The sequence below is a fragment of the Hyphopichia burtonii genome (assembly GCF_001661395.1).
Source record: "Hyphopichia burtonii NRRL Y-1933 unplaced genomic scaffold HYPBUscaffold_3, whole genome shotgun sequence".
NCBI lineage: Eukaryota > Fungi > Ascomycota > Pichiomycetes > Serinales > Debaryomycetaceae > Hyphopichia > Hyphopichia burtonii.
The window spans coordinates 1,379,789-1,402,297 of record NW_017963730.1 but is presented as its reverse complement, the minus strand read 5'-3'; the positions used below and the strand labels follow the sequence as shown (position 1 = coordinate 1,402,297).

At 33.5% G+C, this 22,509-nt stretch overlaps 11 protein-coding genes and 1 non-coding gene across 12 annotated transcripts; 6 read left to right on the top strand and 6 right to left on the bottom strand.

Moving 5' to 3' along the window:
- Nucleotides 1-6: 6 nt before the first annotated feature.
- Nucleotides 7-240, top strand: HYPBUDRAFT_152735 (uncharacterized protein). Its single transcript, XM_020221161.1, has one exon. It carries the CDS (start codon nt 20-22, stop codon nt 203-205), a length of 186 nt encoding a protein of 61 aa, XP_020077152.1. The 5' UTR covers nt 7-19; the 3' UTR covers nt 206-240.
- Nucleotides 241-310: 70 nt separating this feature from the next.
- On the bottom strand, nt 311-3,376 carry INP51 (phosphoinositide 5-phosphatase; the record flags this gene model as incomplete). Its single annotated transcript, XM_020218598.1, has 1 exon — nt 311-3,376. One exon carries the CDS (start codon nt 3,374-3,376, stop codon nt 311-313), a length of 3,066 nt encoding a protein of 1,021 aa, XP_020077151.1.
- Nucleotides 3,377-3,714: 338 nt separating this feature from the next.
- Nucleotides 3,715-4,270, bottom strand: HYPBUDRAFT_166509 (uncharacterized protein). The gene has a single exon (XM_020222740.1). The coding sequence runs from the start codon at nt 4,259-4,261 to the stop codon at nt 3,938-3,940; it is 324 nt and encodes a 107-aa protein (XP_020077150.1). The 5' UTR covers nt 4,262-4,270; the 3' UTR covers nt 3,715-3,937.
- A 371-nt stretch (nt 4,271-4,641) lies between these two features.
- Nucleotides 4,642-5,327, top strand: HYPBUDRAFT_202177 (uncharacterized protein). Its single transcript, XM_020223018.1, has one exon. The coding sequence runs from the start codon at nt 4,830-4,832 to the stop codon at nt 5,238-5,240; it is 411 nt and encodes a 136-aa protein (XP_020077149.1). The 5' UTR covers nt 4,642-4,829; the 3' UTR covers nt 5,241-5,327.
- A 71-nt stretch (nt 5,328-5,398) lies between these two features.
- ACE2 (DNA-binding transcription factor) lies at nt 5,399-8,146 on the top strand. Its single transcript, XM_020219667.1, has one exon. The coding sequence runs from the start codon at nt 5,760-5,762 to the stop codon at nt 7,956-7,958; it is 2,199 nt and encodes a 732-aa protein (XP_020077148.1). The 5' UTR covers nt 5,399-5,759; the 3' UTR covers nt 7,959-8,146.
- Nucleotides 8,147-8,411: 265 nt separating this feature from the next.
- MNL1 (Mnl1p) lies at nt 8,412-10,925 on the bottom strand (the record flags this gene model as incomplete). The annotated part of the gene is made up of 1 exon (XM_020222237.1): nt 8,412-10,925. The coding sequence occupies one exon, from the start codon at nt 10,923-10,925 to the stop codon at nt 8,412-8,414; it is 2,514 nt and encodes an 837-aa protein (XP_020077147.1).
- A 624-nt stretch (nt 10,926-11,549) lies between these two features.
- HYPBUDRAFT_161545 (uncharacterized protein) lies at nt 11,550-13,972 on the bottom strand (the record flags this gene model as incomplete). The annotated part of the gene is made up of 2 exons (XM_020222533.1): nt 11,550-12,513; nt 12,652-13,972. 2 exons carry the CDS (start codon nt 13,970-13,972, stop codon nt 11,777-11,779), a joined length of 2,058 nt encoding a protein of 685 aa, XP_020077146.1. The 3' UTR covers nt 11,550-11,776.
- Nucleotides 13,973-14,597: 625 nt separating this feature from the next.
- HYPBUDRAFT_t83 lies at nt 14,598-14,715 on the bottom strand. The gene has a single exon. It is a non-coding gene; the product is annotated as a tRNA-Pro (tRNA).
- Nucleotides 14,716-15,766: 1,051 nt separating this feature from the next.
- On the top strand, nt 15,767-16,900 carry ARO2 (bifunctional chorismate synthase/riboflavin reductase [NAD(P)H]; the record flags this gene model as incomplete). Its single annotated transcript, XM_020218541.1, has 1 exon — nt 15,767-16,900. The coding sequence occupies one exon, from the start codon at nt 15,767-15,769 to the stop codon at nt 16,898-16,900; it is 1,134 nt and encodes a 377-aa protein (XP_020077145.1).
- Nucleotides 16,901-17,039: 139 nt separating this feature from the next.
- On the top strand, nt 17,040-17,861 carry HYPBUDRAFT_156767 (Signal recognition particle receptor subunit beta; the record flags this gene model as incomplete). Its single annotated transcript, XM_020222236.1, has 1 exon — nt 17,040-17,861. One exon carries the CDS (start codon nt 17,040-17,042, stop codon nt 17,859-17,861), a length of 822 nt encoding a protein of 273 aa, XP_020077144.1.
- Nucleotides 17,862-18,750, bottom strand: HYPBUDRAFT_161542 (uncharacterized protein; the record flags this gene model as incomplete). The annotated part of the gene is made up of 1 exon (XM_020222532.1): nt 17,862-18,750. Exon 1 carries the CDS (start codon nt 18,417-18,419, stop codon nt 17,862-17,864), a length of 558 nt encoding a protein of 185 aa, XP_020077143.1. The 5' UTR covers nt 18,420-18,750.
- Nucleotides 18,751-18,868: 118 nt separating this feature from the next.
- Nucleotides 18,869-22,414, top strand: HYPBUDRAFT_11214 (Metallo-dependent phosphatase; the record flags this gene model as incomplete). The annotated part of the gene is made up of 2 exons (XM_020218884.1): nt 18,869-20,272; nt 22,176-22,414. The coding sequence occupies exons 1-2, from the start codon at nt 19,294-19,296 to the stop codon at nt 22,412-22,414; spliced, it is 1,218 nt and encodes a 405-aa protein (XP_020077142.1). The 5' UTR covers nt 18,869-19,293.
- Between the last annotated feature and the right edge of the window lie 95 nt (nt 22,415-22,509).

The following is a 22,509-nucleotide window of genomic DNA, read 5'->3' as shown; positions in this document are numbered from 1 at the left end:
ATAAAGATAAAAGTAGATCATGTCTCAACAAGATATCGGTGAAACATATAAGCAAATAAATGAAGCCGAAAAAAGGGCTGATGCTCTTGAAAAAATGCTTGATCAGTTAGATGCTAAAATGGACTCAATCTTACAAGAAACAGAATCAATAAATAAGGTTGACACCAATGGAAAAGAAGCTGCTGATGCTGAAAAGAAAGATTAATAATTTTCCTTTTTTATTATACATGAATTGATATTATATCTCTTTATTGGTAAACTCTATTAAGAAAAGAAAAAAAGAAAAAAAAAAAATCTGTCTATATATATCCTAGTTATTTAATAAATTCATCAATTGGCCTCTGGTAATAAATTCAGGTTCTTCAGTGGTTTCGAAAGGGTTATTTGGTAGTCTTGGGTTGATGATTTTTTCTAAATCACCTTCTTCTTTATTACTCAATGCACCAATTTGAATTTTGGCGGGTTTCCCGCCCTCTAACCACCATTTATGAACATCAGAACTTGGTGGGGGTAATGCTTGATCATCAATATCATTAATTAAAAATGAAACATCGTTGTTCGTAAGAAATAAATCGTTGATATCACCCATCGATTTACGATAGTTCTCATAAAGATCTAAAGCAAGATTCTTCCTGATATTTTCGTTGATTACGTTAACTGATAATTGATATATTGCAATCACCGGACGATGATCACTAAAAATAATATCTTCACAGCAGTCATATACTTCTTGTTTAATGATTTTTTTTCTTGACATGTTTAATATACGATCAGTCCACGCTGGAATACGTTGTTTTTCGGATGTATCATAAACTTTGGTACCATTATCATACTTATAAGTAGGAGGAAATTTAATCTCCATTTCATCAAAAAATGGGAAGGTTTCACCATTTGCCATTTGTTTATTTAATTGATCATATTCGAATAATTTATTGAAATTTTTTAAATCAATTAATGGTTTAACTTGTTCATTTGGTAAACCAATTCTAAAATTGAAATCTCCTAACCATATAACTGCATCATGATCTTTTATATTTCTGTTTTTCGAAAATTTTATACCTTTCACTAAAGTTTTATAGTTTTGATGACGTTCTTCAACATTACTTAAACCAGCAGCTAAATGTGAAGAAACTAAACATATGTCAGTGTTTGCATAACTAAAGCTAACTGCAACACCACCTTTATTGGCACTATAACCTCCAAGACCGGTTTTTTTGTAATTCCCTTCAACATTACTAATATTTTTAAGCTCTTTTTCCTTAATGAATAAAAGTAAAGCTATACCTCCAATTTGACCTGTCCATAAACTTACATATTTGAATTTTTCTGGATTATATTGATCAAGAGTCAGCTTGATTTTCTTCTCCCAAAAAAGTCGATTTACTGTGTCAGTATTGACCATTTGACCAGCAGTTAGTTCCACAATTTCTTGAAATCCAATAAAGACAATATCGTAACTAGTTTGAATATTATGCTTTGAAGGAAATAACCATTCCTTAACATCTTCTTCATGGCAAGTTCCATTAACATTAAAAGTGCTTGCAAATAATTTTATATTTTTAAAGGAGCTATATTCTTTAGAACGTTTGTTTAACTCTTTAATGACATAATCATGGATTGGGTTATGTAAAGTAACACTTACTTGATCTTGCAATCTACCTAGTAATTTCAACATGGCGGTTTCATTAGCTTTAGGATCGACCACCCCACTCAAGTATTTTTTGGTGAAATGAGATTTAACTGAATTCTTTGTTGATGCAGCACTTGAAGCTTGTAATTTTGAAGAGTAAGTTAAGAAATTTAGGGTAATTTTATTAATATGTTCTTCATTTTCTTGCCAAAGTTTAGCGTGTTTAATATATAAGTCGGGGTCGACTTGAATGCCAATATCTCTAAAAGCTAATTCAATAACTTCTTGACTTATAATTTTAGATATGAAATTAGCTTTATTTAAGCCGTCAAAGGAGTTAACTCTGAATACTCCTAATTGTTTACCGGTATAATGTTTTTTATTGATATCGTAAAATAAAGCACCAAAATTAATAATTGGATCGACCAAAACAGGAACGATTTCATAAGGATTTGAGGAATTATAACCAACTTTTTTCATTAATGAAGTTGATATTGGTAAATTTGTACAATTTATTGTATAACTGGTACCAGTGACTCTTTCGTCAGTATGCTCGTTAAAATGCTTGATATGTTGTCTATAAGAATCATTAAGTTGACCTTTATAGCTTTTAAAATTTTCTGATAAAGCATTTATAACATGAACTTCACTAAATTGATTCACTAAACGATCGAAATGACGAGTGAATGCATGTTGAGAAGCTTCAAACGATCTTGGGTAAGTAATCTTTTTATTCTTCGATAATAATTTTTTCTGGGAATTATCCAATTCCCAATAAATAGGTACATTACCTCTTACTATAACGTATGCAAAAACAAATTTTTCTGTATATATGATAACTTCAGTTTCAACGTAGTTAGAAACAGCACCATTATCATCACACCCCCAATCACCGAATAAAGGACCATTTTTAATACAAGATTGTTTAGAAATAAGCGTCAATAGAGCGTCTTCGTCACCTTTAACTTTAGTATTGACCGTTTGAGCATAACCTCTAGTGATGACAGTTAAAAACCCGGTATTATCAAAGACATTTTGTTCAAAAATTGATAACCTATTTCTGAATTCCATTAGTTCGGAAATCATAAAAGAATTCCAAGTAAATCTGGTGAAATAAGAAGAATCTGCTATTAATTTAAATTTTAAAGAATCATGTAAAAACCCACGTTCTTGAACATTAGACGTTATATCAAATTCAGTTGAGTAATAGAAGCAACCCAGAGATAAGAATTTCCTTACTGAAGCTGCAGGATATTCTGAAGTAATTCTTTCTTCAACGTTATTCAGTTGTTGTTGGGGTTGTTGAGATTGTTGATGTAATTGAAGTTGATTATCGTTAATCAAATGATCAAATTCATCATTATTAAGACAATAGAAATCCACCCCCGTAATTTGATTGATTTTATGATCAATGGTTGGAGAAGCTGCAGTTGTACTACTAGTGATGAACCCCAAATAGATATTACTTTTAACGTTAAGAAATCCAATAAAACCCAATAATTGTTTATTCGAGCGAGATTTACGAGGAGTGATGTCTTTATAAGAAGAAAGATTTAAAAGCTCCAGTCGAACAAATTCCACAATTACTTTATTGGAAGAGGCTGAATCTTTATTCGAATTCCCATTTCGATGATGAAGATAATGATGGTGGTGTTTATAAGTGGGAGAAGGGTGTCTAATGATTAATGCATAGCCGTTACTGACAAGAAGAAAGGATCTCGGCGTCTCATTAAGATAGAGTTTCATTCTATCAAATGACTGGTGGTTCCCTGTTTCTGGTCTCTTTTCAAACTGTTCTATTTTTAAAAATAGGCGACTTTTAATATAAATGCAATCGAGAAGAAGAACGGTTTGCCCAGGTCAATGAATCAGTGGGAGGCTCGAAGTGGTTTCAATAAAGAGCTTAAGATATGTCAAGATCAATAGACGAACATTACAGCCTCTCTGTCACAATAGAGTGACAGAGCTAACCGCTCTAAAATGTTGTCAATATCCTGCAGGTAACCCCCCACCTTTGGCTCTTTGGTGAACGGGTGTTTGTGTCACTTCGATATACTTACATAGTGTTAGATTGTATATAATGACTGAGTTAGAACTTACGAACATTGATTAGAATACCTGGATCCTTCTTTATCTTATTGCAGACACATCCATAATTAGCCCTGTCGAGTCCTTGTAGTGTGCCACAACTTAGCAATTGCCTTTTGCAATTGGTGCACTATTACAACTTTACTACTGTAGCATTGACGTATATAGTGATGGTTCTGTTCAACAACTAATGTCTTTTAGAATATCTCTAGCATGACTTCAATGAAGTCGTGAAAGCTTGTCTTTATCTCTTCTTACACAGTATCCGGGATATCTGACTTCAGTAAAGTCTCCGCCCGTGTTGATAATATCATAGCATCTGAAGACGCCATCTCTGAGTAGCAAGTTCCAGTGAGGACGCTCATCTTCAAACACAACATAGAAGAGATACCTAGCAGTACTTGTGGAATCATAGTCGTAAAGGATAATGCTAGCATATTCTTCGCGATCGAGTCTGAGCGAGAATCGGTAATTTGACAATTCTCCAATCCACAATTCAGAGGAAGGAGAAGGTAAGTCTAAGTCACGAATGTTTGGAGTCATATTGGAAATCTTTCGTGGCTTCCAAAATTCAGGAGAGGCTTTTCAGTAGAGAATTCAGGGATACTTTATGCTGATTACTTATTTGTTGTAGGTTTAGCTTATTATACAAAACAGTTTTTACAGGTTACTATATAATTGCAAAACCTTAGCACCATAGTTGATGGTTACCGATGTTTAAAGTACTCGATACTATTTTATGGTCATATCTTTAGGTTATAACGATCTGACACTCACTCCTTATTGTAATCTTAGGTTTCCTCTTACTGTAAATATTAGAGCAACATTCTAGTATATGAGAGAACAATTTTAAGTTATTCCTTGTGTTGTAAACTTTAACTACATACACTTTCGAGACATAGTGTCAATTTGACAAGTAAATGGTTAAACACTGTCCTATGAATTCATATACTCATACTTATACTCATACATAAACTGATGCATACATATACTGATGCGGCCATTACTACTTATACATATACTCAACCCATATAATGTAGGCTGACATAGCCAGATCAAGGTTCATTGCTTGCAGACAATCGAATCCCAAGATAAAGGACCCTTCGAGAGAATGTTCCTAAAGAAACGTACAATGAATATTGTGAGGAAACCGCAAAAACTGCCCAAAACCGATGAACGTAAGCAGCAACAAGGGTCTACACTAATGTGGCCGACCTGGCTCAAAAGAACGCATCCTATATGGACACCAAAACAACATGGGAGCACGCAAGTCTGCTTAAGCTCAAGGCAACTGAGCCAATACTGGTCCAATGCATGGATCGTTGCAAAACGATCGAGCGACGAAAAGAGTAGCCTCCCAACCCTTCGTCTCCGCTTCCACCACTCCATATATTCAAATACAATCATATACAATCAGCAAGTATACAAGTATACAATCATATACAAGTATACAAGTATACAAGTATACAATCAACAATCAATAAGTACTCAAGAGTACAATATCCAAAGCTTCTTCAATTAATTAACTAAAAAAGGCAAGTATGCAGTACGTAATACTGTTTATTTGGATAAAGTCCCAATTTGGAAAGGCAACGAGACTTTCGCATCTTTGATGGAAATCAGCTATTGAAATTCATTATAGTTAATAGGTAAACATATAGAAGAGAATATCTCTTTGATGGATTGTAAATTTCATTAATAACCGATATAATAAGTTTTCTTCCTTCTTTTTCATTTTCCCAACTCTTTTCTTCCTGGGTTTATGGTGGATAATTGAGTTAGTATCAGTTTTTGTTCATCACTTTTGGTTAATCATTTTTGTTCTTTTTTGCCAGTAACTACTTATTACTTCTACTTCACAACGAAACTCCTTATTCAACTAGCTTTTTGTTACAGCTTCCGCAAAGTCTGCTCTTCCCAAAAGCTTCAGCACGAATTTTAAAAACCATCAAGTATTGAAAGAATCCTTTTTTTGTTCTTCTTACTATTATTATTATCATTTTCACTTAATATTTAGATATAAGAAAACCAGTTTAAAAGAATGGAGTATAATGGTAATTGGCTTAATGCTAACAAGTCCATTCCTCTTCCAACTGAAGATTTTGATCAATACTTCTCTCATTATAATGAAATTGATGATCTTTTCAATGAAACATTAACCGGATTACAAGACTTAGATGTTCCTTCGGGATTTGCCCATCTTGACTCAAAGCAAAACAATAATTTAATTCTTGATGCTTCAAATAATTTACCTTATTCTTCAACTTCGAGTTCATCTCATAGAGCTCAACATTCTCAAAGTGCATCTCCTCAATCAAAACATTCAAGAAAAACTAGTGGGACCGCTATTTTCGGATTTGCTGAACATAATAGTGAGTTCTCTCTCAATGGTATTACATTAGATTTGAATAAGTCAGTTAAACCAAGTGTGGATTTATCTAAATCAGTAATGCCTGGAGAATTATTGAAAACTTTAAATAACCCTCAAACAAAACTTCAACAATCTTCTCCAAATCATAAAGCAAGCAACTCTCAATTAGATTTTAATTTTTCAAACAATCATTTTGAAAATTCTCCTAAAAAAATTCATTTAAAAGAAGAAGATGAATATGAAGATGAAATTAAAGAACAAAAAAAATTAGGCTCTCCTTTGAAACAACAACCTAAAAATGAAGATTATATTGTAACTAATCAGAATCCAGTTTCTTATAAATTTCCTCCTTCTCCTCCTCCTCCTTCTTCGTCTCAAAACTTGCCTCCTTCTGCTCAATCTCTTCATTCAAATTCCAGCAATCGCTCGGTTAATAGTTATTCGGTGAAATATTTAAAAGAACTTACTCGCTTTAATGGTTGGAATTCTGCTGGTTCCAAAAATTCAAGTGGTTCTCAACAACAACTTCAACCTCCGGTAACCTATGTTGATGATATTGAACCTCTCTTGAATGATGATCTTTATCCTGAACCAATTCAATCCCCTTTCCAACAAAAATCATCTAATAATAACCAAGATATGTTACCAAATCAATCAACTCCTTTTAAAAATAATCAATCATCTCTTCAACCAAATCAAGAATTGAAATTTGTTCCAATTCCAGTTCAAAATCCAACAGATTTTGGTAAAAGAAATGATTTTAATTCAAAACAAATACCAGATATTAACTTGAAAAATTCTGAAAGTTTATTTTTACCTCCTCCCTCTCCTCCAATGTTATCAAATGGTTCTCCAGAATGGCAATCTTCTCCTGAACCTCAATCTCCTTCTCCTTCGAGAGTTACTTTAAATCAAGGTTATTACAGTAATACAAGTACTATCAGATCAAACGCTTCCCAATTCTTATCCCCTCCTGGTAATCAAAATAATAGAAATAGTAAAAATTTTTATAACCCTCAATACTTTTCCGATAGTATTTATGAAAATGAAGGAGGTTCTTCGAATAATATGGCATTTCAACAACAATCTAGTTTGCAATTTCAAAATCAATCTTCTCCTGCTTATCCAGGTTCTTTAAATTCTTCACCAGTAAGATTCAATTCTTCTCCTTTAAGAAATGTTCACACAACTAATGACGATACGGTCGATGCTAACGCTACAATTACTCAATTAACTCCTTTGAAAAACCAACTTCCAAATACTCCTAATCGTAGTAAAATAAAATTAGAATGGAGTCCTATTATTTCTCCGAATGCTAAATCGTCAACTGATGTTAGAAAAGCAATCCAACAATCATCTCCTCGTCGTAAAATAAAGAAAACTTCTTTATTACCTCCTGGAGAACTAGATCAATATTGGGAGGGCCCGGATGAAAATAAAATCTTCACTTGTACTTATAAAAATTGTGGTAAAAAATTTACTAGACGTTATAACGTTCGTTCTCATATTCAAACTCATTTAAGTGATAGACCATTTGGTTGTTCTTATTGTCCAAAGAAATTTGTTAGGCAACATGATCTAAATCGTCACGTCAAAGGTCATTTGGAAGCAAGACATTGTCAATGTCCTTGTGGTAAAGAATTTGCTAGATTGGATGCTATGAGAAAGCATAGGGCTAGAAATATCTGTTCTGGTGGAATTGCAAATTCTGAAAATAATTGCATAACAAAACCTCAAAAAAGTCGAAAAGGTGTTGCAAGTCCTGAGCTCTTGAATGAATTCACTACAGATAAACTTAGTGACGACCTAAATTCAGCATTAAATGAACACCAAGGACTCCAACAGCAGTTCCAACCTCACCAATTTTAATAATTCCCTTAATGATTTCTTACCCACATGCTATGGTTTAGCTTTTTTTTTGGCCTTTTTGACTTCCATTCTTATCTTCCCTTTGTTATGACCTATTGCCTTTCATTTTGTCTTTGTTTTGTTTTATCGTTTAATAATGTTTTGTTTTATCTTCCATCGTTTCAACTTGTTTTTCTTTTCGGTTCTTGTGAGTAATTACAATCATTTTCATTTAAAATTACTTTCAAAAATTCATTTAATTCTCGATTTGACTGTTCAGTCTGCAACTCTCACATTGCCTTTTTTTTCTATAATAAATAATGTGATTTATATAAAACTATATAAGTAAAATAAATTAGGCCCTAATGTTTAAAGAACTGAAATATGCCATAAAGAAAGGGTCTTTTAAAGCCATAAAGAAAAAAAGAAAAAAATATGATAATTAGAGAGCTTGATTCAAAAAGCTATACACTTTTAATGATCTATTTCTTGTTTGATAGCGGCCTTTTGTCGAGCCAATTCAGCTTCAGCTTCTTCTTGTTTATGTATCTTTAAGTGCTGGTTTAAGTTATCAGATCTACTAAACTTTTTGTTGCAAATAGCACAATCGTAAGGTTTTTCAAAAGTGTGTAGGGATCTAAAATGTCTCTTAAGATGTTCTTGTCTCTTGAATCTTCTGGAACAATAATTACACAAGTATATTTTTGACAGATCCAGTAAGTCAGCTTCCTTGTTCTCTTTACGACCCCTAACCCTACTTTTCGAATTGATTATGCTTGAAGGGAAAATTTTAGTGTTTGGAGGTAAATCAAGAGATTTCAAGTCAACTTCAACTTCGACACCTTTGGATATTATTGTAGCAACGTTACGAGTATAGTCTTCAGAACCTTCACTTTCCATGGATTTAAGGGAGGTGTCGAGACTAGTTCTTGAATCTGGTCTGAGTGCTTCTTTTTGAGATTCCTTTTCTTGTTCAACCTCTAATTTCTTTTGTTGTTGTTTTTGGTTCTTTTTCTTCAGCATTAACTTCGACCCGAGTATACGCATAGAAGCATTTGCAAGAGACGAAGTAGTATTAGTGTTTGGAGTTGATGCACTGGTTGAAGTAGTGAGCTTCTGATCAGCATCATCATTATTAATATTCATGGCATTAAGGGATGATGAAGCATTGGATGATGACACACTAATATTCAGGTGGTGGTCGTTGCTATGAACATCACCAACTGGAACGTTCAACACGGATGACTTTTCGGTATTGGAATTAGAATTATTATTACTAGTAGAAGGTAAATTATTATTTGAATCATTTTCGTTCTTCACTTTTGGTTTAGACTTAATATAAGTGGAAGGATTTACAATATTTTTTCTTTTACCAACTTTTTCGAATAATGCAGCATAATCTGGTTGGATATTGCCTTGATTTTGGTTAATCTGTTGATCTTGAGATGCAATATTAATTGAACTGTTCCCGTGAGACTGGTCCAGCGAAGAAGTATAATTTTGAGAGATATAATTAGAGTTGGCAGCAGAAGGAGTTCTACTAATTGGAGTTGGTCTAACGGCACCATTCAGAGTATCAAATGGATCATTTTCTGTTTTTATGGGGGTATTCAAAAGAGTATCAGAAGTGTTATTATTGGTAGTATTTGCACTAGTGACTTGATCAATAGGTATATCTAGATCTTCCATTTTCACGTTATCCTCTTCAATAGGTGGTTCTTGTTTGATGGGGGTTTTGAACCTAGTGAACAAACTTCTCTTAGACCTTTTGGCTTTCTTATGGAAAGTATTTTGATCAGGGTTTTCTAGTTCGGGCTCTTCTTTTGTGGGACTAGTCATGAAGTAGTCATTATCCGTTAAAAATCCATCTATGAATTGATCATTTTGTTGAGACCCTTGAATAATTCCATTTGATAACCCATCATTTTGGATACCATTTTGGAAGATGTTATTTGAATCAGCGTTATTAGTAGATTGGTTATTACTATTATTATTATTGTTGTTACCGTGGCTGTTACCGTTATTGCCGTTGCTGTTGTTGTTCAAGTTATTGTTTCCTTTGAAAATACTTCTTATAAGATGTTTTGATTGCTGATTACTCTGAATTGGCATAAAGTTTGTTGGAGAGGCTTGGTTTGGAGATGGGGGGCCGGAGCGTTGTTGATTTTTATCACTCATGAAAGGAATATAATTACTGATTGAGTTGGTGAAACTAGCATATCTTTGATTCCTTTGGGGTTGAGTCCGATTGGCGGAAGCCTGGCTATCCATTGATTGTCTTTTTTTAGAATATGCATCGAAGGATGCTCTGTGAATACTTTGACTTTGAGATTGATCAAGTGAATTTCGGGGGAAGTATTGATTAGCCGAAAAAAAAGATGGTTGGGTTGAGTGGATGGAACTGACAGAAGGTGTTAGAGAGGTTGTTGTTGTCAATGGGGAAAGGTCGTTACCATAGTAATTATTATTACTTATACTAGAATTATTTGGATTATTAAGGCCAACACTAAGATTTTTAGTATTTTGATATTGTTTATTGATGTCATAATTATCACTTCTTTCATAACCTTGGGTGGCGCCAGTATGTAGGCTAACATTTGAATTATGATAACTATCAATTGAAGCGTTTCTGAGATGTAATTGATCTCCCAAATGATTCGTACCATCATAATCGTAGTTATTTACCGAAAGAAATGAATTGCTATGACGTAGACGATCATCTTGAGAAGGAACAATTGAATTTACCTCATTTTGATCTTGATTCATATCGTTGAAATTGAATCCATTTGAATGAGCATCTTGATATAATGAATTCATTGGAATATTGGAATTAAGGTTATGATCGTTTAAGCCAGGATTCAAACTTTTACGATCATCATTATTAGAAAATGCACTATTTATATTACTTGGATCTTGATTAAAGTTAAAAGCTGTATCATATAAGAAATCCAGCTCAATTGTAAAAGGTGGGGATTCGTCCAATTCCATATGGTCATTATTATTCTTAAATGCACCGGGCATATTTAATGATGCTTCCTGATTCAAGATTGTATCGTCGTGATTCAACATTTCTTCATTATTCTGTTTGGAAACAGAATCTTCGAAAAAATTACCCTCGTACGAAGGAACATTAAAAAACCCATCGTAGCTTTGATTTTGAGGATCCTGTAAAGTGGAAATATCGTTATTATTACTTGGTTGGTTTGCATTTGAATTTGAATTTTGATGATTTTGAAATTGGGCCTGTTGCGACCCGTCTCTGGCTAGAGTCCCGTCCGAGTCCGCAAAATTGCTGGAAATGAAAAAAGAGTTGATATTCTGATCTTGCTCCATACTCTTAAAACCATCAAGATTGAAAACCTAGCTGTAAAGCTTCCATTAATTTGAAACTGAAATTCGAAAAAAAGATACTTGACTGGAAATGATCAAACTGAACCGGGTTAAATTAATCGGTGCAATGATAATGATTCGCAAATATTCGATGAACTCTGTATACGTTTCGTCTATGTTTCGTGTGTTATAAGTTTGTTTAATCGTAATACTAAGTTAACATTTTATCGGACACTACTCTGTTTAAATATCAGATAGAACGATAAATATTTATTCGTAGGAGGAAGGAGAGGTAGAGAGAACAGAAAAAAAAAAATTATGGTTGAAGGTACGGGTCGAGCCGATCATGAGATAAAGAAGGGATTTGTAAACCGGAATAAGAGGAAATTTTTCATTACAAGGTCAACTAACTTGGGATGATGACCGTCCAAGGCTGTACTATTTTGATATAAAAATAGAATGGATACGTAGTAAAAGTTCGTATTAAGTGGTACATAAAAATACAGAGGTTATTCGTCGAGCTGCTTGTCACCGGATGGAACCCTTTTTCTTATATTTGTATTATCATTATCGTCATCCAGATTGATTTGATTAAAGATTGAGTAATCTATATCGATATCTAGGTCTGGCTGAGGAGAGGGTTGTTGGTGATGTTGTTCTTGGATATCAGGATTGACAACTCTCAATTTAGATCTACGTTTAGAACTTATTAAAACTTGAGCATCGATGGTATCGTCAATTGAAGCACCAATTGAACCATCATCTCGATTAAACTGAGAAATATCAACCGATTTGGTATCTTCATTGGGTAATTGGGGTAGATGTTTTTCTTTGTAATCAAATTCATCTTTTTCTGAAATTTTATCATTTAATAGGGGAACTTTATTCGAACTTTTAGGTTTTTTCAATATTATTGGTGATCCTGGAGGAGTATTAGTGAAGGAAAACGATTTTTTCAATTTAGTGACTGATCTATTGACAATTTCACCAATTGGTGTTCCATTTTCATTGAATTCTTTTGGCAGTTTTTCATTTAAGGATAAATCATTAAAAGGATTTTCATCAGTTATTATTTGATTATTTTCAAAAGATCTTTTAATTGAATCATGACTTAAAGTTTCATTTGATGCTAAGTAGCTATTTCTTATTTTATTTCTATTTTCTTCAAATTCTTGTCTTTTCTTAACCCATGAATCAATCGATGCTACATCGAGTGTTGATGAGGTATCATTATCATTATGATAAACTTGATTCTGGATATTTTTATAGGTATGACCATTATGGACTTTAACTGATTTTTCATTTGTTGACGGGTCTAAGGTCATAAAATTATTTTGAGATCTACTCAGATTAGGAGTATGTCCGAATAATCCACTCAATTTACCGATTGATTGCTGATCGTAATAATTACCAAATTGATAGTCGATGGTTTCTAATTCTTCAGATTGTTTTGCTTGTTTCCGTTTTTTCATTATAAAAATCCCAGCTACAATCGCTAAAGCAATAGATGTAACTGGTATCACTGTTCCTAATATAGCTTTCTTTTGAATGTCTTTGACTGATTTGGATGATGATGAAGTTTTCTTTGGAGAGGGGGTATTTTCTTTCACACTTGAAACCAGTTTCAAATTAGAAGTATTATATAAGCTTAAATGATAACTAGTATCTCTTTTAGAATTTGAAGCAGTGGAATTGATTATAACTAGAGTATCGAATATGGTAGCTGCGCCAATTATTTCGTCGTAATCTAAATTAGTTTCGTTAAGAGAACTCCAAGACCATTGATTTGAATCTAATGATAATTTAGCGAAAAGTGGTGAAGAATCAGTATTCCCCAATTGACCACCAAGTAGTAATACTTCTTCCACATTATAGTAATCGGTAAAAGTTGAAATCTTATTATCTTCCAATTGATTAAAGATTGGCAATACTAATGCAAATCTTCTTGAATTAATTTTGGAAGAATCGGAGCTTTCAATAGTTTTAGAAGTCCAACCAGAATCGAAATCCCATACTGCTAATTGATACATGTTTAGCCAACCTTGATTAGTTTCACCACCAATAATTAATTGAGTTTGAGGATCTGGAGCTAATAAATTATTAGCACCGAAGAACGCTTGGGGTTTTGTTGAAGTTGTAATATTTGAAAACTTCCCCAGTGATACATTGAATGATAAAAGACGATTCGTTGGTTTATTAGTTTCATCACAGTACCCACCATAGATATAAATGGTATCGTTTACTATTGGACTGGATAGATAAGACGAATATTTATAGAATGAAGCATCTTCGATATCATCAAAGATAAGTTCATCATCAAATTCATCCCATTTATCATTGGGTTCATTATACTTCAATAGATTCAAAACTCCATCTCCGCAAGCATCAAGCTTGGAACTCTTTTTATTGGTGAATGCATAAAGATTTTGATTTGCTAAGAATAAAGTTGAATTTATTGGAGGTTTTGCTAACGGATTAATTTCTTGATTATCATTATAATCAATATCGGACTCAGTATAATCATCCAAGTTATCAAATCCGGTTATTGAGAAATTCAAACTTATTAAATTATTATCTTTCAAATGAAGATATATTTTACCCAGTTGATAATCGTATAAAGTATTCCAATTTTCATTTTCATTTTCATTAGCCAATACCAATTGAAGAATGAACGCAAAGGCCAAAATGATATCAACAATCACCATCAATGATGCTTTTTGCCTCTTCATACTTGAATTGTAAATAGTAGAAAATCAAATGAAAAGACAAATGAAAAGAAGTAGATAAATATAAGACAACTAGATATTGACAAACACAAAAGACAATCCTAAAATTTGAAGGACTTTCGAAAAAAGTTTTTTGTTATTAAGACATGCAACTAACCGAATAACAGTAATGAACATAATAGTGGTTTGTTCGTTTTCTGTTTGTCTTATTAGTTAGTTGATGATTGAATTTTCACAGCATTTAAACTGTTTAGATTTTTCCTAATGAGGAACCTGCAAGTAGGAATAAAATGCCTAACAAATCAGAGCACATTAAACAGCTACGCATACCCTATACACGATTGATCCTTCTACTCGTATACGCCTTGAAAGTCCCTTGTTTGAGTGATACATGATTATAGCTTGCCTTTGGAGTATTAATTATCATCTATATATTCGAATTCCCGTGTCACGTGAAGTGGTGGGTGCACTATTTTTTTTTGTGCTGCAAAAAAAAATTCATTACAATTCAATTATAATTAATCATCTTGACTAATTACTTTAAACTTGGTGAAAACCGCTAACTTGGATGAAAGAGTGAGCTTATCAGAGATGCAAAAAAGAAGGGGCGAGCTGGGAATTGAACCCAGGGCCTCTCGCATGCTTGGTCAGCTACTAAACTGTTTCCAGCCAAGTAATGATCTTAACCCAAAGCGAGAATCATACCACTAGACCACACGCCCGTCTTGTTGGCGAACCGAGACGCTTTGTTTAAGAGGTTCAAGCTGTTTTATGTGCTATTAAAAAGGCGTTTAGAGAAAAAGCATTTTATTTTGTGGTGATGAGAGTGTTTTAGTACTACCAACACTCTAAAGCCGCGTTAGTGAGTGGTATAACATACCAACACTTCCTGCGAGACTACTATGAGTGTGCGTGTAGCTTATCAGTGTTTTATGCCAGCGGGTATCGGGCTGTCTGAACAGTTCAGACGTTCATAGAAACGTACCGACTATTATTGATGGTGGATTAACTCATCGCTTAGATCAATCTCAGTGCCTAGACCCAGCTAAGATGAATATACTATAGGCATTTCACCCAAGTGTCGACCATTTCAACCGTCAAACAGCCACTAGGCACCATGCTTAAGAAGCCGTCTCATATCTATGTATCGAGTATGGTTAACTGGTTATAATTACGGTGACTTAATTGACTGATCTGGTTCATGTCTGATCGAAGCAAATTTGAGAATGTAGAACCCTATGAGGTTTTTAGTTTTGGCAGGTTTATTTTTTGTTTATGGTTTCTTCAGCCTTTTGCTACTCCCCAAGAACCTTGGTTAAATGGATATATACTAAAACGGGTAAGTATCAGAGTTAGTAAGTACAATCCAGCGCCTCGAAGCATATCCTGATATCTTTTTGCAACTAATGAAATCCAAAGCTCTCAACCAAAATATCTAAACGGCCGCTCCAGGTGCAAACCTTTTCAAACGCACACCTTTTCTTTTCAACTTCACCTCTTCAAACACACCTCTGCAAACACAAACTTTGTATGTATACGTGCTTGTCTAGCTGACAGTCAGACTGACAGTACCTGTTGCAAAGTGGACTCAAACACCCATGCACCAGCTTTCCCCAAGCAAAAATGAGTAATAAAATTTTTTAGCGTGCACTGCTCATCATCTAGTGAAAAATTAGAATATCAACCAAGGTGGTGTGACTAAGGACATTTAAACTCACGTATAAATACTAGTTCTTTAAGAAAAGATCAACTCAGTAGGTGAAGATAAACAAGATGTCATCGTTTGGTACTTTATTCCGTGTCACCACTTATGGTGAATCCCACTGTAAATCAGTTGGGTGTATAGTTGATGGATGTCCACCAGGATTAGAATTAAGTGAAGCTGATATTCAACCACAATTAAGTCGAAGAAGACCAGGTCAAAGTAAATTATCGACTCCAAGAAATGAAAAAGATCAAGTTCATATTCAATCTGGTACTGAAAACGGATTAAGTTTAGGATCACCAATTGGTATGTTGGTTCAAAATGAAGATCATAGACCACATGATTATAGTGAAACTGATTTATACCCAAGACCAAGTCATGCTGATTGGACTTATATCCAAAAGTATGGTACCAAGTCAACTTCAGGTGGTGGTAGATCATCAGCTAGAGAAACTATTGGTAGAGTTGCAGCTGGGGCAATTGCAGAAAAAATTTTAGCAAAAGCCAATGGGGTTGAAATTGTTGCATTTGTATCTAGTATTGGAGAAATTGCCATGGATAGAAATCCATTAGATCCAAAGTTCCAAAAAATTTTATCAAGTATTACTAGAGAAGAGGTTGATGCAGTTGGACCAGTTAGATGTCCAGATGAAACTGTTAGAGAAGAAATGGTTAAAGTTATTGAAAAATATAGAGATGCAAAAGATTCAATTGGTGGTGTTGTTACTTGTGTTATTAGAAACTGTCCAATTGGTTTAGGTGAACCATGTTTTGATAAATTAGAAGCTACTTTAGCTCATGCAATGTTATCATTACCTGCAACAAAAGGTTTTGAATTTGGTAGTGGATTTTTCGGTACTACTATACCAGGTTCAAAACATAATGATCCATTTATTTTTGATGAATCAAATAAAAGATTAAGAACTAAAACCAATAATAGTGGTGGTGTTCAAGGTGGTATTTCAAATGGTGAAAATATTTATTTCTCAGTTGCTTTCAAATCAGCCGCTACCATTAGTCAAGAACAAACTACTGTTACTTATGAAGGTAAAGATGGTGTTTTGGCTGCAAGAGGTAGACATGATCCAAGTGTCACCCCAAGAGCAGTTCCAATTGTAGAATCCATGGCTGCTTTGGTTTTGGTTGATCAATTATTAATTCAAAAATCAAGAGAATATGGTATAAATATTTGTAAAAACTAATTTTAATAGATATAATATATTTTAGTATTGTGCATGTAAAGAGAAAAGCTAGAAAAAAAAAAAAAAAGTCGAACGATTGAGACGAAAAAATGTCTTCAACAGGTTAACAACTTATCAACCACCAAGGGTATCGTTAAGAATGGACGGTGTTCAAAAAGTATTGCTCAGCTTATTGTTGGGGTTACTATTGGTTTTGCTAATTTTTTACATTCAAAACAATTCTTTTAAGTCTAATAAATCCAAATCAAAAACTCCAACATTTTTAATAATTGGTAGTAATAATTCTGGTAAAACATCATTATATTATAAACTTAAATCAATTAATAAGGAAGAACTACCAACCAGTACCATATCCTCACTTGAACCTAACGATGGGTTAATCCAATTACCGTTTTCGAATGAAGCTATTCAAAAACCTTTTAGAATAGTTGATTTCCCAGGACATTTAAAATACACTACATTATTGAAAAAATTGATATTAGAAGATATTACATTAGATAATTTAAAAGGAATTGTTTTCGTTATCGATAGTTCATCAAATTCAATTAATCAAGAGAATAAAATCAAGAATATAACCAAATTAATCTTTGAAATATTATCACAAACTGAAAAATTACCCAATGGGATTGATTTTCTATTTGCCGTCAATAAAACTGATTTATTTGATAGTTTACCAATACATAGAATCAAAACTTTATTACAAACATCCATGAATGAAATCATTCATAATGAATTGAATAGATCAGGTACCGGAGGTTATGATGATGATGATGAAATAGAATCAGATAAAGATGATACTGTTAGACAATTATGGTCGATTATAGTACCAAAAGATCAAAGCTTCCGTTTTGAAATGTTAGAAGGTAATATGGAGTTTAAGCCTGGTTCAGTTTTGAAAAACAAAATTGAAGACTGGGAAAATTGGTTTGACGAAAGAGTGGTTAATTATGGTGGTATGTAATTAAACAATCTTATTTTGAGGTACTGATGGGAAGTAATTTGTAGAATGAATCTTTTGCTGTCTTTTTTTATTCACTTGCATTTGAATAAAATTATTAATTCGTATCTTATAAATATCTTTATCTAATTTATATTGTTTAAATTTGTAATTCTTTATTTGTTCATTCAACTGATTCAATCTTTCGTTATTTGCCATTATTTTAATCGATAACTCCTTATATTCTTCATTCTCCTTTCCATCTTTTTCTTTACTTAATGATAAATTCGAAACTAATTTTGTCCATGCATACGGTTTGATTTTATCCATATCGTATTTCCATTGGGCCAAGTCCCCAGTTAGCTTGGCCTTCTCCTTTATCAATTCTTTATACTCCTCTGGTTGAATGGCGGTAGCAAAAGTTTCATCTTTCAAATGTTGTTCACAGACGTAGAAGAAATCTTTTTGGTTACTACTTAATAACACCGTATTGGTGGGTTTGTAGCACGTATTGCATGCTTTCGAGTCGTTTTCTGCCACCATGCGCAAAGCGTATTCATTGGCAAACGGTGGAGCACTCATGGTGGTGAAGGTTAAAGGGTGGATTCCTCCCGTTATCTCCAGGATATACCTTATATTAGAATGGATAATTGAAAAAAAAATGAAAAGATAAATGGTCACGTGTGTGGTCACATGACTTTCGTGTCACGTGATGCATCACGTGACCCGTAATCCCAACGAAACGAAATCTGAGAAGCGACATGAACTAAGTAAACACCCCCCATTGACGAAAGCAACACCCAGGCCCCTACGCGTGTATCTCTGCCATCTATTGTAAGGATTGTGTTTTGCACATCCAAACACTCCCTAACAAGTTTTCAGTGAGGAAAAAAAAAAACAACAGAGAAAAAAGCACAGAAAAAAAAAAAAAAGACAAAAAAAAAAAACGAAGAGAAGGCGAAAAAGAGAAAAAAAACACACCTTTAAAATTCATTCGAATTAAAATAAAACTTGTTTGCCATCCTTTGAATAGCTTTCAATATCAATCAATCAAACAAACCACCTTCATCTGTGTGAGCGCTTCATCGTTAAAGCATACTACTTGCCATCGCCATCCATCTTCTTCCGTATACATCCGAAGTTGATTTCCAGAAAGTGTGAGGCCACGACTTTAACTTATCACTTCCCGCCCTTTTCAAATAATTAGTGAGAGTGAGTGTTAAAACTGTTTTGTTTGGTTTAAATTTTTTGAATCCAACGAATAATCCTATAAGCCAACTGGTCTCGTTAAGTGATACAGTTGTTGTTGCAGATTCAAACATTTTTTGAAGATTTGTTTTTGTTTTGCTTTTCATTTTTGTCTTTTCAGTGAGGTTGAAATAAATCAAGACTTATTCACTGTTCTATAAACAGTTATTTTTTTTATTAAATTATCGCATTATATCATAATTAAACCATGTCTGATCATCAAGAGGCTGATATTGATTCCATTGTGGATAGATTATTAGAAGTTAGAGGTTCTCGTCCTGGTAGACAAGTTACTTTATCCGAACACGAAATTCGTTATCTTTGTACTAAAGCAAGAGAAATTTTCATTCAACAACCAATATTATTAGAGTTGGAAGCACCAATTAAGATTTGTGGTGATATTCATGGTCAATATTATGATTTATTACGACTCTTTGAATATGGTGGTTTCCCTCCTGAAGCAAATTACTTATTTTTAGGTGATTATGTCGATAGAGGTAAACAATCTTTAGAAACCATTTGTTTACTTTTGGCTTATAAAATTAAATATCCAGAAAATTTTTTCATTTTAAGAGGTAATCATGAATGTGCTTCAATTAATAGAATTTATGGGTTTTATGATGAATGTAAAAGAAGATATAATATAAAATTATGGAAAACTTTTACTGATTGTTTTAATTGCTTACCAATTGCTGCCATCATTGATGAAAAAATCTTTACTATGCATGGTGGTTTATCACCAGATTTAAATTCAATGGAACAAATCAGAAGAGTTATGAGACCAACTGATATTCCTGATGTTGGTTTATTATGTGATTTATTATGGAGTGATCCTGATAAAGATATTACTGGTTGGTCAGAAAATGATCGGGGGGTTTCTTTCACTTTTGGTCCGGACGTGGTTAGTCGTTTCTTACAAAAACATGATATGGATTTAATTTGTAGAGCCCATCAAGTTGTTGAAGATGGTTACGAATTTTTTTCAAAACGTCAATTGGTTACTTTATTTAGTGCTCCAAATTATTGTGGAGAATTCGATAACGCTGGTGCTATGATGAGTGTTGATGAAAGTTTATTATGTTCTTTCCAAATTTTAAAACCAGCTGAAAAAGAATCAAAATTTTCAAGACCAAATCATTTATCAAATAATAGACCCGTGACTCCTCCAAGAAAACAAAAAAGAGGTGGTAAGTAATCTTAACACCTCCAATTTTTCTCTCTTAACTTTATCGTGTGGCTCTCTATTCTTACTTTTACCTCAACTTGTTTTTTTGTTTATCTTATGCTTATAACCTTTGATCTGGTTATACCTTTTAAAAACACCTGTCTCTATTCATTCCTCCACAACATTCCCCTTTTTTTTCCCTTTATCTTTTTATTAATCTAATATAGTATAATATTTCTTATCAACACACATTCTTCTTGTATCCTGATGTGTTCTTTTCCCTTTGTTTTTTATTTTTTTCTTTTTGTTCTTCCAATCTGTTGAAATGTTGATTGTTGAGTGTTATGACCTGATGATCCTACTTGATTACGATGCTTGTGTTCCTGTTCCTGTTCCTGTTCCGTTCCTGTTCCTGTTCCTGTTCCTGTTCCTGTTCCTGTTCCGTTCCTGTTCCCATAAGTGCTAGACTTTGACATACCGTTACCTAAAAATAAAATAAATCACCTTTTTGTATAGACTCTGCATCATATAAATTTTATAGCGTAAGTATTTAGTTTCTTCCTCTTTACTGTTTTTCTTTCCCTTTTTTCATTTTTTTTCTTCTCCTCATTAGCTATTAATAGTTTGTATTTCTTTCTTTCATCGTTTTTAACGAATCTCTAATGACTCTTCTCTTACTCTTTCTTAGTGACATGGTCACTTGTGTATAATTATAACATTACCCGATCTACTATATGGAAATTTTTTATTTTGCTTTCATTCGAATGCTTGATCATTCGAAATTTCCTATTAAGAGACCGGTCATGTTGAAATTTTTCTCTGTGGTTCAATTGTCTATACGGTGGTGGTGATGACTGTCAAATTGGGGGTTTTCCGATCTGCTCGGGTGCAAAAAATACAAGGGTCCTTTTGCACCCGCAGTGACTCAACGCAGGTACTGTACTCTAGGGCCTTATAACAGGGTCATGTCAATCTCAATACTTTACTACTCATCAGCTAGAAGAACTCAAGAATAAGAAGATGCTACTGTAAGTTTATCTGTTGTAGCTTTATAGTTTACTTCTCCTGTGTATTTCTACTTATGTACAAGAAGACTCAATTGTTCAATGTAGACTACCAGTGTGCTAATTTGCAGTCCCTGCAATTGTAACGTCGACTGTAGCCAGTACGTGTCAGTAGGTGTTTCTGCCAGGTAATATGGTAACAGTAACAGTGTCCCAGAGTATTCGGAGTAACAAAGGAAAGAGTGCAAAAAAGACAAGACTCGAAAAATTAAAAGACAGTCACGCGGTGCACGTGATGCTTGTGCCCTACTGTTTGTGTGCAGGCTTACCAAAAAGAGGGAACTCCGATTACATAAGCAGCGGAGTCCGCAAAAGTGGGAGTAAAATGTCGCGCGCCCACCCTCGCGGTTCCGCGCGCGGTAGTGGAGTGTCGCGACATTTCTTGCTGCTCGCATCTCACACGACATTTTATTCCTTTTTCCTCACTAACAAAAAGGTGGTCCTCACTAAAAAAATTTTCTGTCTTGCCCCTACACTGAGTGAGAGTACCATAAAAAAAAATTTTCATTTTTCTTAATACTATATCTTTTTATTCCATATAAGATATCAAGACAAAATGGTATGTTGATCCCCTATATCATATAGAAGGATAGAACGAGTGATACTGATGGAATGGTGGAATGCTGATTGTTTGAATACTTGAACCAAGCTGGATAGTGTTAATGTTTGAAGATTGAAGATCAAGGATAGAATGAATAATTGAAATACTGTTAAGGATTTGATCAAAAAATTAAATGTTGATGAAATGTTGGCGGAATGCTGACCAAATTTTGAATGTTGATGTTGAGGAATGATGATGAGATCCATACACTCTACTATCATGTATTGAGACCAATACTAACTAATTTTTATAGGTTTTAGTTCAAGATTTATTACACCCAAACGCTGCTTCCGAAGCTAAAAATCACAAATTGAAGACTTTAGTTCAACAACCAAGATCATACTTCATGGATGTTAAATGTCAAGGTTGTTTAACCATCACCACTGTTTTCTCTCATGCTCAAACTGCTGTTACTTGTGACAACTGTTCAACTGTTTTATGTACTCCAACTGGTGGTAAAGCTAAATTAACTGAAGGTTGTTCTTTCAGAAAGAAGTAAATTTTTTCCTAAACAAAAAATATTTAATTTCTTTAATTAATATAGTATAATGTAATAAACAAAAAAATTCAGATAAACTAATATATATTTGTAAA